The following is a 16328-nucleotide window of genomic DNA, read 5'->3' as shown; positions in this document are numbered from 1 at the left end:
TCTTTTGAGTGACGGTTATCCACTGGCGGTTTTTCCACGCTTCATACCCCTTCGGTGATAACCGCCCTCTTCGGTAACCGCCTTGATGGGAAGCGGTTTATAAAGATGAACGTTCATTCCATAAGGGCTAACACAAGGTCTAACGCAAACCCTCTCATTCGGTAAAACACCATCAGTACGCGAGGGGATTGGGTTAGTAGAGTGTGCGCCCGTAATCGTTTCGAATTGACGTCGAACTACTGTGGATTTCCGACGAACGTAAAGTTGAACAATGGCTGGAGGTCAGTTTATTTTCGATCCTGTTTTCCGCATTTGATTCTAATTGTGCTTGAATTTTGTTCTTCTATGCATGATTAGAATCCTTCAGTTTTAATCTTACATTTGGTATCAGAGCGTGATTAGTGCCTCTGCCTTGTTCTTGTTGAATTTTTGGTGCATTTTTCGGAGCTTTTGAAATGAACAGTAATTCGGGCATTTTGGGGCTAAGAGGGAAATCGCCGATTCCGGCCAAATTCCGGCGACCCACCGCTCGACTTTGGACCGGCACGGTCACACCGCCATGGAGAAGAATAGCCCTAAGTTAATCTGGCATTTCGGTGATCGCCGGAGGCTGTTTGAGCGGCAGAAGTTGCAAGTTGGGGTGAATGCGTTTGGACGGAATTTTGCTTGATTTGAGCCAATTTCTTGGTTGTTTTCGCCGAATTTTGGGTCCATGTGGTCGCGCCGACGTGGTCTCCGAAACCCATAAATTATTTTGGTGTGATATGGGCTACCGGAGGAGACCCATTCGGTCGAATGCGCGGCGGAACGGCAAAGAACGGCGAAAAATGGCAAGAAAACGCTTCTGTTCGCACGGAGGAAGAAGGCGCGTGGCCCACGCGCGCACAACCGCTGGCGCATGGTCTCCACGCGCGCGCGCATTGGCCGCGCGTGCGGCCCACGCGCGCGGCTTGCGTGGCGCTGCGCCGCACGCGCCCGCCGGGTGAAGAAGGCGCGTGCGCGCCACGCGCCCGCGCATAGGCGGGCGCGTGCCGCGCACGCGCCCTGGGAACCGGCGCCCCCCCTTCGGTTTTTTACTCTTCTGCCCCTGCTTTTGCCCGTAATTACCATTATGCCCCTTGCCGAATTAAGTTTATAATTTTGTCCTTCATGCATTTTATGAGTATTTTTATGCATGAAATTAAATGTCTAGTGATCCATATATTTTAATTAATTGAGGAGTAGCCACAGCATCTTTAATTAATTAAATTATATATTAAGAGCATTCGGACCACATTTGGAAATGGACATTAATTGTAATTAATCTTATTAATATGATGAATTTTATCCCACAGGAATTTTCATTATATTAATTTGATTAATTAGGTGGAAATATCATATTATTTTTCTTAATTTACCCACAGGGATTAAGGAAAGGAATATAATATGATAGTTTCTTCATGAAGAATTTATGAATCTATTTAAATTAAAAACTTAGCCCACAGGCAGTTTTTATGTTATGTGATTCATATTTTGTGACATGTTTTACATTGGTAGAACGTGATATATGTTGATTTTGCCTCAAATTTTGTGACATAAGCATGATTATTTGATATGCAGTTTTGCAACCTGTGAATTTCTCTGAATTTAAGAGTGATATTCCCATACTGAATGGTGAAAACTATAAAGTTTGGAAGGAGTCAATTCTTCTTCAATTGGGGTGCATGGACATTGACTATGCTATAAGGAAAGACGAACCACCTGCTCCTACTGACACGAGCACTGCAGCTGAGATAGCCCTTTATGAACAGTGGGAGCGGTCCAACCGCCTTAGTGCCATGTTCATAAGGACTAAAGTATCTCCTAGTATCCGTGGTTCAGTCGCTCAGCATAGCAATGCTAAGGCTTTATTGGAGGCCATTGATGCTCAGTTTGAGACTTCAGAAAAGGCACATGCCATGACCCTAATAATGAAGTTTTCATCTCTAAAGCTCACAAGTGTTAGAGGTGTGCGTGAGCACATCATGAAGATGAGGGACATTGCAGCTCAGCTGAAAAATCTTGAGATTGAGATATCTGAATCATTTCTTGTGTACTACATTCTGAACACTCTCCCGCAACAGTATGCACCTTTCAAGATCTCTTACAACACACATAAGAATAAATGGTCAATTAATGAACTTATGACCATGTGTGTTCAAGAGGAAGAGAGGCTGACTATGGAATTGGGAGAAAGTGCTCATTTGGCAACACAAGAAAGGAATAAGGGTCACGGCAAGCAGAAGGGGAAAGGTAAAATACCTCCCCAAGCTGACATTAAGAAGGAATCCAAATGTTTCTTCTGTAGAAAGAAGGGGCATATGAAGAAGGATTGCGTCAGATTTAAGGCCTGGCTCGAGAAGAAAGGTAATCCAACCTCTTATGTTTGTTATGAATCTAATATGGCTGATGTGAGTCACAGCACTTGGTGGATTGATTCTGGTTCTACAATCCATATTTCGAATTCCTTGTAGGGTTTTCAAAACCACAGGAAGCCAGTGGGAAGTGAACAAAGCATCTATTCGAGAAACAAGATGCGTTCGCATGTAGAAGCTATTGGGACATGTAGATTAGTTCTCAATAGTGGCTTTGTTTTGGATTTGGAAAGGACCTTTTATGTTCCAAGTTTCTCTAGAAACTTAATTTCAGTTTCAAGACTTGTACCTTTGGGTTACTCTTTTAACTTTTCAGATTCAAACTTCAGTTTATTGTTTAAATCTGAAATTGTTGGGAGTGGTATTTTGTCTGATGGTCTTTTTTGAATTAATTTACAAGACAATGCCTATTATAATGCGATGCATGTTCATGACAATGCTGGTATAAAACGATGTGTTGTGAATGAAGATTCCTCCATGTTGTGGCACCGGAGATTGGGACATATCTCCATAGATAGAATTAAGCGATTAGTAAATGATGGAGTACTCGGTACTTTGGATTTTACTGATTATGATATTTGTGTGGACTGCATAAAGGGAAAGCAGACCAACAAGACAAAGAAAGGTGCCAAGAGGAGTACAGACATACTAGAAATCATACATACGGACATTTGTAGTCCTGATATGGACTCGTATGGTCAAAAATACTTCATCTCCTTCATTGATGATTACTCACGTTACATATATCTCTACTTGCTTCATAATAAACATGAAGCGTTGGATGCCTTTAAGGTTTTTAAGGCGGAAGTAGAGAAACAATGCGGCAAGCAAATTAAGATCGTGAGATCAGATAGAGGTGGAGAATTTTATGGTAGATACACTGAAGATGGACAAGCACCTGGTCCGTTTGCAAAGTTTCTTCAAGAGAATGGGATAGTTGCCCAATATACTATGCCAGGTTCTCCGGACCAAAATGGCGTAGCAGAAAGAAGAAACCGAACTTTATTGGACATGGTGCGGAGTATGCTTAGTAGCTCCAAACTTCCTAAGTCCTTGTGGACTGAAGCTCTTAAGACGGCAGTGTATATATTAAATCGAGTTCCAACCAAGGCTGTCCCAAAGACGCCTTTTGAGTTATTCAAAGGTTGGAAGCCAAGTTTGCGACATGTACGCGTTTGGGGATGCCCGTCTGAAGTAAGAGTCTATAATCCACAGGAAAAGAAGTTAGACCCAAGGACTGTAAGTGGGTATTTCATTGGATATGCTGAAAAGTCCAAGGGATACAGGTTTTATTGTCCATCTCGCACTACTAGGATTGTGGAATCAAGAAATGCTAAGTTTCTTGAAAGTGACTTGATTAGTGGGAGTGATCGATTGAAGGACATTGTTTCTGAGAAAGATCATTCAGATACTCAACCTTCCACTTCAAGTATTAGGTTGGTTGTTGTTCATAACGCCCCTTCCGTTCAAATGGCTATTGAACAACCAACTATTGAAGTTCCACAACTTGTCGATAATGATCTCGTAGATCCAGGTTGTTCAACAATTACCGTAAGTCGTTGAACAACCAGCTTGAACAACACGCTCCTCCAGAGAATGTTGATACAACATTAAGAAGATCTACTAGAATGAGGAAATCAGCAATTCCTAGTGATTATATTGTGTATCTACAAGAGTCTGACTACAATATTGGAGCTGAGAATGATCCTGAAACGTTTTCACAAGCCATGAGTAGTGATAAATCCAATTTGTGGTACAGTGCCATGAAGGATGAGATGAGTTCTATGGCATCAAATAAAGTCTGGGATTTGGTTGAGTTGCCTAATGGTGCAAAAGCCATTTGTTGTAAATGGGTCTTCAAAACTAAGAAGGACTCGTTGGGCAACATTGAGAGATATAAAGCTAGACTCGTTGCCAAAGGATTCACTCAAAAGGAAGGAATCGATTACACGGAGACCTTTTCTCCTGTATCTAAGAAAGATTCTCTTCGTATTGTTTTGGCTTTGGTTGCCCATTTTGATATGGAATTACATCAAATGGATGTGAAAACGGCGTTCCTCAATGGGGAACTAGAGGAAGAGGTTTACATGAAACAACCTGAAAGATTCTCCTCTAGTAAAGGTGAGCATTTGGTGTGTAAGCTTAAGAAATCTATATATGGCTTGAAACAAGCATCCCGCCAATGGTACTTAAGGTTCCATGATGTCATCTCTTCATTCGGCTTTGTAGAGAATATCATGGATCAATGCGTATACCAGAAGGTCAGTGGGAGCAAAATTTGTTTTCTTGTGCTATATGTGGATGATATTCTACTTGCAACCAATGATAAGGGGTTGTTGCATGAGGTGAAACAATTCCTCTCTAAGAGTTTTGACATGAAGGATATGGGTGAGGCATCTTATGTCATTGGCATTAAGATCCATAGAGATAGAACTCGAGGAGTTTTAGGACTATCTCAAGAAACCTATATCAATAAGGTCTTGGAGAGATTTCGGATGAAAGATTGTTCACCAAGTGTAGCACCCATTGTGAAGGGTGATAGGTTCAATTTGAACCAGTGCCCGAAGAACGATCTAGAAAGGGAACAAATGAAGAACATCCCATATGCTTCTGCTGTCGGAAGCTTGATGTATGCTCAGGTTTGCACTCGACCTGACATCGCTTTTGCTGTGGGAATGTTGGGAAGATATCAGAGTAATCCAGGGATAGACCACTGGAAAGCTGCAAAGAAAGTGATGAGATACCTTCAAGGTACTAAAGGCTACATGCTTATGTGTAGACGGACTGACAACTTGGAAGTAGTTGGTTATTCGGATGCGGATTACGCTGGTTGCGTTGATTCTCTAAAATCAACATCAGGATACATTTTTATGTTAGCTGGCGGAGCCGTGTCATGGAGGAGTGCGAGCAGTACTTTGACTGCTACTTCCACTATGGAGGCTGAGTTCGTTTCTTGTTTTGAGGCTACCTCGCATGGTGTATGGTTGAAGAGTTTCATTTCAGGGCTTAGAATTGTTGATTCTATTTCTAGGCCATTAAGAATATATTGTGACAATTCAGCTGCGGTTTTTACGGCTAAAAATGCTAGAAGTGGCAGTCGAAGTAAGCACATCGACATTAAGTATTTAGCCATAAAGGAACGTGTTAAGGAGAATAAAGTGGTCATTGAACACGTTCGCACTGAATTGATGATAGCTGATCCTTTAACTAAAGGCATGCCACCAATGAAGTATAAGGATCATGTGGCTAGTATGGGAATAATTCTCATAATGTGATTTATTGTCGTACGGACGATTTTTTTGTTGTTTGAAACTCTTACTCAATTGTAATGTTATTCTCAATTTCTGGTGTACACATTCAGTTGTTTATGAGAATAACAATTATCCTTGGTTCTGGAATAAACATAGGGTTTATTCATTAAGATGTGTTGTCACATATGGGCTGACATTAAAGGAATAAGATGCATTGTAATACATGGAAGATATTACTCGCTCTTAGAGGACATGTCGCCATGATTCATGTGTCTTGTTTCTTTTCTTAAGCATATGGTTTTCGTGGATTTGGTTGGGTAATCTGTATGATGAAAATGTTGGGATCAAGTGGGAGAATGTTATATTTGTAATGTGATCCCACATTTAGGTTTGACCCACGTTTTCTCTTTTGAGTGACGGTTATCCACTGGCGGTTTTTCCACGCTTCGTACCCCTTCGGTGATAACCGCCCTCTTCGGTAACCGCCTTGATGGGAAGCGGTTTATAAAGATGAACGTTCATTCCATAAGGGCTAACACAAGGTCTAACGCAAACCCTCTCATTCGGTAAAACACCATCAGTACGCGAGGGGATTGGATTAGTAGAGTGTGCGCCCGTAATCGTTTCGAATTGACGTCGAACTACCGTGGATTTCCGACGAACGTAAAGTTGAACAATGGCTGGAGGTCAGTTTATTTTCGATCCTGTTTTCCGCATTTGATTCTAATTGTGCTTGAATTTTGTTCTTCTATGCATGATTAGAATCCTTCAGTTTTAATCTTACACGACATTGACCGTTTCTTTCTTCGCTCCCTTGCCTTTTTCTTCGTGTGTTTCAATCCGAGCCTGAGGAGCAATCGAAGCGATGAATTAAGTCACCCTAGTCCTAGTGAATCTGAATCACTCCAGAGGAATTTGGATGAATTTACAACTGATGAGAATGCTTTGTCGATTGAAACCAACGGAAGGTAAGCGAAAGCAGAGAGAAACTCGAAGCGTGTATGCATGAAATGAAAAGCTAAGGAAGTCTGCGATATCTACCTCTTTCTATATGCTGGCTCAGTTTTGATGAGGATGGTATGGTCATCTTTGTGGGTATATATAAGTGAAGTCAAAGTATTTCATTGAACGAGATTGTTAGCGAGTCCTATCCCTTTACTCGCTTGTTAGGAAGGAGCAAAAGAACGGGTCAATCTTCATAACATTCACTTTGGTTGACTGGGTGACTCGTGACAAAAGGTCTCTTCGGTCATATATACGTTCATCGGTGTCACGATCCTATTACAAATCGCACGCACACTGCTAGTTTGAATGATTCACAATTTCTCGAGTTTCTCACGGTGGCTGCTCTGTTCTTTTCCTGAATTTTGTTTTCGTTTTTTTCCCGGCAAGGAGACGTGAACATGTCACCAACGACGCTTAAGATCGTGACCTTTGCGGCACTCAGCCTTCCAGCGACTCATGTACCCTTTATTTGAGTCGCCTAAGCTTAAGCTCGCCTTGTCACTTCATTTACTCTTTGGCCCAGATCGCAGGGTAGCACACGGGACGAAGCGTGTTTAGGAGAGAGTGCATTACATTGCACTTGTGTTGGTTGATATAAGTAAGGGGAAAGTAGTGGGAAAATTATCAAAAAAGTCCTAAACCTTTTGCAATTGTGCCAATTCAGTCCTAAACCTTTTTTTTTTTGCCAATTCAGTTCTAAACCTTTTGCAATTGTGCTAATTCAGTCCATCCGGCCACTTTTGACCGGCCGGCGCTGACGTGGACGCCGGCTGGCTGACGTGGCAAATTTTAATAATTTTTTATTATTTTTCGAATTTTTTTTTCTCTTTCTTTTTTTTTCTAGCCTATCTTCTTCCCCGGTCGCCGGTCCGGCGACCAGCGAGAGGCTGAGGCCGGCGAGGTCCACCTCGCCGGCCATGGGCGAGGCTGGCCCTCACCGGCACTAGCGAGGGCCAGCCTCACCGTTGCCGGGCGAGGTCGACCTCGCCCGGCGACGGCGAGGCCTCGCCGGATCCGGGCGAGGCCTCACCCGGCGGCGGTGAGGCCGCCCGAGATCCGGCGAGACCTCGCCGTCGCCATGGCTCGGCGAGGTCGAGCTCGCCCGGCCATGGCGACGGCGAGGTCTCGCCAGATCTGGGCGGCCTCGCCGTCCGCCGGGGCGACCTCGCCATGACTTGGCGAGGCCTCGCCGTCGCCGGCGAGGTCGAGCTCGCCCGGCGGCGGCGAGGCCTCGCCCAGATCCGGCGAGTTCGACCTCGCCGGCGACGGCGCAGGCGGCCCTCTCGCGGCGAGGGCCGGCCTCGCCCATGGCCGGCGAGGTGGACCTCGCCGGCCTCAGCCTCTCGCCGGTCGCCGGACCGACGACCGGGGAAGAAGATAGGCCAGAAAAAAAAATAAAAAAAAGAGAGAAAAAAAATTCGAAAAATAATAAAAAAAATTGCCACGTCAGCCGGCCGGCGTCCACGTCAGCGTCGGCCGGCCAAAAGTGGCCGGATGGACTGAATTGGCACAATTGCAAAAGGTTTAGGACTTTTTTGGTAATTTTCCCGAAAGTAGCCCCATTATAAATATATGAATGAGCACCTCAAATTTCAACGCAGATCTCCCTTTAATCGAATGACAGAGATTTCGTCTCCCAATTTACCCGATCGCTTTCATTACTTACAGAATGTGTCACAATACAAGCATAAAGAAAAATATGATCTCATATTTTTATATTTAAATTCTCTCAAAATTAAGTGGAAAATTGAGATAATTTAAAGTTAAGTAATAAAATGGCATGCGAGGGACTCTGATTTAGGGCGACCTGCACAACCTCAATGCTTAGGGTTAACAAACTCATGGGTTTACAGGTTATTTTTCGTGAGTCTCCAGATAGCCATGTCTATGCATCCGTGCCACTGAATTATAGAAAAATAAAAATCAAGTCATAGATTATGTCATTTCGTATGGTTAAATATTAGTACTTTTTACTCAATTTTCAGTTCCTTGAAAAACTAATAAAACCAAATTGCAATTACCCCTTTGAACAACTATAATTTATATTCGTCAAAATCTCAAACGATTGTACTTAACTGATCGAATTATTTGAAAAATGAAGATCCTTTTCGTGAATCCACGTGGTCACCTTGTCAAAGATATACTCTCATATATCGCACTAAATCTACTTAGCAATATCCACATAGAAAAAATTGATGAGCTTCATTTTATGTAAATCCATCAATTATGGACATTAACTTGAGTAGAATTATAATATGTTTGGGAATTTGGAGAAAAGAAGCTACAAAATCTCTGTTAGGCACATTGTTTTCACATGGTAATTAGTTATTTAATTTCTATGTCGGATAAATCGATTGTTTCGAATACTGCTTTTACCTTATCTCGCCAGTGAGAATCGGTTGCCGATAATGTTCCCCAACATGACATATAAATATCAATTAAAATCTATGAAATGCCCATTATATTAGTAGATCCGTTCCGTTTTGAAGATATAGGATTCTATAACTCAATTTGAAATATATAAAGTGTCTGATTACCAATGTGGCTGGTGGTAAGAATATTTTCACTCGAGGCTAGTCTTCAAATAAAGTCTCTTCAATTTCGTTAAGGAGATGAACCACCTTCGGTACAACATTCATTGACAATTTAATATCTTTAGAAAATTTTATTGAGAACTAAAGGCGAAATTAAACTTTTAACAATAGTATAAAAGCGCCATTTTGTATTTAAAATTTACAACAGAGAGATACTACTTTTTTTACCACAAAATTAGAGAGACATTGAATGTCCAATAGTTTGATCATTTAAATGGAAAAAAGTTGAATGGAGAAACAAATTGCCCTACCAACTCTATAACAAAAAAGGAAAAAAATGGTAAAAAAGTTTCAAGCTAGCCACATCATCACTATCCCTGTAGCAAAGACTCCTTTTGCTTTATTATATATTTTCAATGAGGAAATCCTTCAACCTTTTCCTCGATACTTAACGTGGTCCCTAAACTTTTGTTGTTTCGTTTAATCCTTTAACGTATGAAATTCGACTGAATGTAATCCTTCCAAATTCCTAACGATGTGAACTAAGATGGACAATGACTTTGTTGATTTGGACATGGTGGTTGAATTGAACACCGAACCACCACCACCACCAAACTTGGCACCGCCACCGCCAATTTCATCACTGAAGCCGCCACCAGAACTAACACCCTAAACTCGGACACCGTCAATACTTCCAACTACCACGACTCAATTCTATCTATCTCCATTGAAGACGCAAGTCGCATGATATCGAGAACAAAAAAAAACAGAGGCCCTTGTTGCAAAGAATGACGAGGGAATGGGCCACATGTTGTCAAAACTCCTAATTGCCCTCAAAACTCACAAACTCTAGCTGAGAACTCTATACCCAAATTCACTAATTCAGTTTCCTTATGTTTAAGTTCTTGAGGGTTTCAAGGTGATGCATTGTAAGTGTTAACACATAAATTTTGCTAGTGGACTATTCATACATTCCACAAGAAAGTCAAGAATCAAATTCGTTGACAACGATGGAGCTCGACCCTTGACCAAGACGGTGGATATTGCAAAAGCTATTCGCACTACCCACTATTGTTCCTTCTCATCATTTAATTATACTATTCGTTCAACTTGATGGCCACCCTCCAATCACCCTCCTTTCTTCTCCTTAACCCTTTAAACTTGCCCCTACATGTTGATGATTGAATAGAGAAAGAATGGACAAGCAAATGATAAAAGGCCTCCCTATATTTTGGGTGGTTTTGGCTCCTTTTTGGCAAGGAGTAAAGAGCATGTTCCATGCTAACTAGAATGGACAAAATTAAAGGGATTGCGCCCAGCCAAGCACACTCAAAATCAAAAGATAAAAGGCCTCCATTTGAGAGCTTGATAGTGGCCGGCCAAGCTTCCCACATATCAAGAGGCAAAACACCTCATTCGAGTGTACAAGGGGCGGCCAAGCATTGAACAAACCAACAGACAAAAGGCCTTATTTGACTTAGACTTTTGGTCGGCCAAGCATGCATAAACCAAGGGATAGAAGACCTCGACTTGAGCTTGATAGTGAGCGGCCAAGCATAGAGAAACACCAAAGGATAAAAGCCTCCATTTGAATTGACTAAATGATTGTAATATAATACGTAGAGTACGCATTTAAAATTTTCATACATCGAACAGAAAAAACGAAAAAAATAAAAGAAAAGATATATATTTGTTTATTACAGCTTACTTGTACTTTTGCATCACTCATCGCATCACTTCATAATAACGAGCAAAAGAAGGATGAGAGTTAATGGGCCAAGTTGAAGGGGAGGCGTGCCGCTTGTGTTAGCTGCGTAAGACTCGTGACATGGATTAAAATTGGGTTATTAGTGGGTTAGTGGGTTTTGGGGCGGGAAGCTTTTATTTTTACGTCACTCATTTCATCTCGTCGCTTCCCCAACTACAGTAAACTTTTGGGGCTTAAAGGGTATGTTTATTTGAGGAAAAATTTTATGGTAAAGGAAGAAACTTTACGGAAAACCATTTTCCAGGAAAATGATTAGTTTTCCTTTGTTTAACGATACATGACCGAAAACCTTTTCTGGTTTTTAAAACTCATTTGGAAATATTTATCTTGTAAGTCATTGGACTCGATTCGCTTCCCGCGCTCCTCCTTCTCATCTTCTCCAAGATTGCCGACCTCAAAACCCTCATCCTCTACTCCTCCGTGTCTACGAGTGCTTCCGCCTCATTGTCCCCCAAATCGACACCGTCTCCCTTCCCCATCGACTACTTCGAAGCCATATCCACACTGCACGGGCTCGACCTGAGATGGTTAGGCCCCATCACACCAAGCAAAATGCAATATGCCGAACAGTACATCTTCACCAAATATCCCCAATACTCAAACGGCCTCGTCGAGCCTCACGCCCTTGACATGGATAATCTCTCTGTCACTGATGCCGAGAAGGGAACCTCCTCTGCTACGCCCTCCTTCAGTCGCAACCTCTCCGATCTCAGCCGGACTCGGCTCGAATCATCCAGACTCCTCGACATCCTCACGAAGAAATCGTCGCTGCAAGCTAACTTCATAGCCATCCCCAAGATCCAAGCTCGGAACAGACTGCACAAGCATTGCGGGCTGATGGAGGACACTTACCTTGTCCTCTTCGCACTGAGCTACAAGGACGCGATGGTGATGATCGGGGAGAGCTATCCCCTTCACCCAACGGAGCTACTACCTGACAATCGCCAGCGAGGAGGACCATCGCCATTTTTTTACTGATTTCGAGAGTGAAAAGATCGAATCAAGAGTTTGTATCAACAGAAATAGAGAGAGAAGAGAGAGAAAAGTAATTTCGAAAAGTGTTTTAACTTTTTTAGGTTTAGGAAATCACTTTTCTAATTTTATGCAAGAATGTTTTCGTTGACCGAAAAGTGTTTTCGATTGACTAGTCATTTTCGGCAAATTCGGCAAATCAAACGGACGAAAGTCCAGAAAAATAATTTCCGAAAAACAATTTCACTCAAACAACACACCCTAAGTTATTAATGGGTTCAAGATGGATCTATGACAGACCCATTTAAACCCATCTTTTTAAAGGGCTCTATTTTGACAAAACCCATTCAAGCTCATTATCAAAATTTTAAGCAATGCATATTATGTCCGTTCCATCTTATATGAGTCACAAAATGGGTCCTCGCCACCTCTATCCACAAGATATAAATAGTAAACTGGGAAAATTGTTAAATCAGTCCTAAACCTATTGTACGGCGGCCAATTCAGTCCTAAACCTTTTAATTTTTCCAATTCAGTCCTAAACCTTTCTAACTCTTGCCAATTCAGTCCTTCCGGCCAATTTTGGCCGGCCGGCGCTAACGTGGCCGCCGGCCGTCCGGCCAACGCTGACGTGGCAATTTTTTATTATTTTTTTAAAAATTTTTAATCTTTTTTTCTTTTTTTTTTCTTTTTTCTTCCTTTGGCCGGTCCGGCGACCGGCGATCGGCGGCCGGCCAGAGGGGAGGGCCGGCGAGGTCGCCCTCGCCGCCTCGCCGCCGCCGAGGTGAGGCCGACCTCGCTGTCGCCCGGTTCGCGACGGCGAGGTCAAACAGCCTCGCCGTCGCGACCCAGCGACAGCCGAGGTCGGCCTCGTCGGCCGCCGGGCGAGGCGAGGCCCAAGCAGGGCGAGGCCGAACTCGCCGTCGCCCGGGTCGCGACGGCGAGGTCGGCCTCCGCGACGGCGAGGTCGAACCCGCCCGATCCGGGCGAGGCTCGACCTTGCCGTCGCGACCTGTGCGACGGCGAGGTCGGCCTCGCCTGCGGCTAGGCGAGGCGAGGTCGGCCTCGCCGCGGCCGGGAGAGCGAGGCCCGGCCGCGGCGAGGCCGACCTCCGCCGTCGCCCTCGGGTCGCGACGGCGAGGTCGAGCCTCGCACGATCTCGGCGAGGCTCGACCTCGCCGTCGCTACCCGGCGACGGCGAGGTCGGCCTCGCCGCGGCTGGGCGAGGAGAGGCCCGGCCGTGGCGACGGCGAGGTCGGCCTCGCCGCGGCCGGGCGAGGAGAGGCCCGGCCGTGGCGAGGCCGACCTCGCCGTCGCCCGGGTCGCGACGGCGAGGGCGAGGCTCGACCTCGCCGTCGCGAACCCGGGCGCGGCGAGGTCGGCCTCGCCTCAACACGACGAGGCCGGCGAGGTCGACCTCGCCGCCCCTCCCCTCGGCCGGCCGCGGTCACCGGACCGGCCGAGGAAGAAAAAAAAAAAAAAAGATTAAAAAATTTTAAAAAATAATAAAAAATTGCCACATCAAATATGGTGGACGGCTGCCGGCCGGCGGCCACGTCAGCCGGCCGGCCACGCCAGCGTCGGCCGGCCGCCAAAATTGGGCGGAAGGACTGAATTGGCAAGAATTAGAAAGGTTTAGGACTGAATTGACAAAATTAAAAGGTTTAGGACTGAATTGGCCGCCGTACAATAGGTTTAGGACTGATTTGACAATTTTCGCATAGTAAACTAGATGCTTTTTTCTATTAGGGTACTTATGTCAACAATAATGATAAAGAAATGCTGATTAAAAAGCATAAAAGAAAAAATAAATCGAATTGTTTGCAATCTATAAAAGTATTTATGTTATGAAATTTTAACTCGATAAAAATTTATTTTCATGGTCTCTTTTCATAAATAAAAGCAAGTTTTTCTTTTCAAACAACGAAAAACAATTTCCAGTTCATTTTCAAATTTCAATCAAATACCGCAAGATATTATCATTTTCCTTAAAAAATAATTTCTTGGAAAACATGTTTCAAAAAAGTCAATTTTTTTGCGAAACAAACAGAACATAAATTAGGAGGTTGTTTTCCTTATCTTTAAATGTGGGTTTTCTGATTGACGAAAGATATTTTCCCTTGACTGGCTTATTTTCCCACACCAAACACCAAAAAATGGAAAAAATGTGTTCCAGTAAAATATTTCATCCAAATAAACAGATCCTAAATATGTCATTATAAGTCAGGTCTCAATCCATGACAACAAAAGTTGGTCCCAACCAAATTCCTTCCATAATCATGTCATCCAGCATATTGACACGAACAAGTTTAAGATAAGTATAAGATCACTAACCTCGCATGGCATTCGAGTTGAGTTCGCAAGTCACGTCGGAACAAACTTTGGAAAAGAGCCGCCTCCACTGACAAACCAAATCTCGCCAATGGAAGTGAGAAAGCAAGTCTCTCTCAAGTCCACTTTGCAGAATTAGCAGAAAGATGAACAAAGATTACGTGAGCAATGGGAAGCACAAAAACGCAGTCGACACTTAGAATGGGTACAACAAAGCAAGATCGCAGAACGGCCAATTGGCGAAATCGTTATTTGGCTCTTTGTCACGGAGTAAAATATGTAGCCAAAACCATCTCTAAGTATCAAGACAGGGAGCTTTTCCTTCATTCCTTCGTGGGTTGCTTCTTCTTGGCCTCCTCAACGCTTTCCAGAGGAGGCAACGTCTGCACACACACCAGTCAAGACCAATATTAAACACGAGATTCGCAAACACCATAGACCCTGCCAACCCGCAAGACTCGGTCAGGCATTGCATCGAACAGCTGGCGGCCAGAGAGGGACGGACATACCAGATCGGGCTTGTAGATGTTGTGGACGACGGAGGCGCCGGCAAGGAGGGAGGCGACGACCACGACGCACGACCAGGCTAGCGACGGAGTGCCGGTGGGCTGCCTCGCGCCGCCAAATCGCTGATTCATCCTCTTCTTGAACTCCCCACCTCCGTGCTGCTCTGCTAATCTCTTGTGCCCACAAATCCGCTCGTTCAGCTTCTTGTCAGTTGGGTAACTACGCCCAGCTGTCTCGTGCAGATTGAGAAGAATAATGTCTGGATTGGGGGTGGAACAATGCAATCGAATCTTACGTAGTAAGGCCCCGGATTTTCTTGGCCCAAAACAATGAATACTGAGAAGGTTGCGCTTCCGTTGCCTTTTGGGGCTCGACCAAAACCAACCATAAATACGCGCACGGTGCACTCATGGTTTTCCACCGTCGGATTGAATTCAAGCAGATCTTAGCCGTCCTACGGATCTCAACTCAAAGGGTCGTGATTTTTTCGGCTTCCTTCGATCCAATAGTGAAGATCTGCGGAGGCGCGAGCGAATAAAAGGGTTGGGATAATAACACAAATAGTCCCTAAATCTTAATCCAATGTATAATGTAGTCCCTGAATTTTTAATTTGTTCAATTTGGTACATGAACTTTAACTCAATGTGTAATATGATTCCTCAAATTTTAGTTTGTTTGATGTGGTCCTTGGACTTTTAATAGATGTTCAACTTAGTCCCTGAACTAGATGAAAATGTTCAATATTGTCATTCCATTAATTCAAATTCAGGTACAACATTGAACATCTTCACATTGTTCAGGAACTAAACTGAACATGTATAAAAAAATCCAGGGGCCACATTGAACAAACTAAAAGTGAAAGGACCACATTGCACATTGAGTTACAGTTCATGTACCATATTGAATAAATTAAAAGTTCAAGGATCACATTACACATTGGACCAAAATTTAGAGACCATTTGTGTCATTTTCCCTAAAGGGTTGGAATCTCATACTTTCAAGAAAAGCTTATTGTAAGAGAATTGAACCAGTAAAATCCCACGACAACGTAGCGATAATGCATTGCATCGAGTGCTTTAAAAACAATAGCTATGTCGATTAGGCTTTAGTGGTAATCGAAAATTTACAGTGATCGAAATCATTACTTCAGAGGCATTAAGAGAATTAACATTAGTTGAGACGAGGGTTGAATCTAAGCTCGCTAGAGGTGAAAACTTTGATACCGCAGAAGGTTTGAAGGAACAAAAAGAGAGGGAGTATAATGGGATCTTAAATGAAAAAGGTAGCTGGAACAACCAATATTACAACAGATATGGAAATACAATCAAATTACAAAAAAATAGGGAAATTTAGAGTCTGCAAATTAATAGATGGCATGAATCTAGGGATTTTATTACCATTGGTGGAGATGATGAAGGTTTCCCAAGTTCCTCCAATTTGTTACCAGATCGTGGGTTTTGATATGAGGATGCAACATAGGTTGTTGCATAAAGATTTTATGAAGTTAATTGATACTATTCTGCTCACCTAAACACAAAATAAGAGATCTGGCAAAACTATTCCCTCG

The 16328-nt window shown here is 43.4% G+C and overlaps 1 protein-coding gene across 1 annotated transcript; it reads right to left on the bottom strand.

Annotated features, from left to right (window-relative positions):
• Positions 1-14389: 14389 nt before the first annotated feature.
• Positions 14390-15653, bottom strand: LOC115682205 (uncharacterized). The gene is made up of 3 exons (XM_056313075.1): positions 15647-15653; positions 14764-15167; positions 14390-14637 (listed from the first exon to the last, which is right to left on the bottom strand). Exons 1-3 carry the CDS (start codon positions 15651-15653, stop codon positions 14578-14580), a joined length of 471 nt encoding a protein of 156 aa, XP_056169050.1. The 3' UTR covers positions 14390-14577.
• Between the last annotated feature and the right edge of the window lie 675 nt (positions 15654-16328).

This window comes from Syzygium oleosum, unplaced genomic scaffold (assembly GCF_021117445.2).
Source record: "Syzygium oleosum isolate NSW1041296 unplaced genomic scaffold, Sole_v2.1 Sole_v2.07, whole genome shotgun sequence".
NCBI lineage: Eukaryota > Viridiplantae > Streptophyta > Magnoliopsida > Myrtales > Myrtaceae > Syzygium > Syzygium oleosum.
This window is presented reverse-complemented; position numbering and strand designations above follow the sequence as displayed.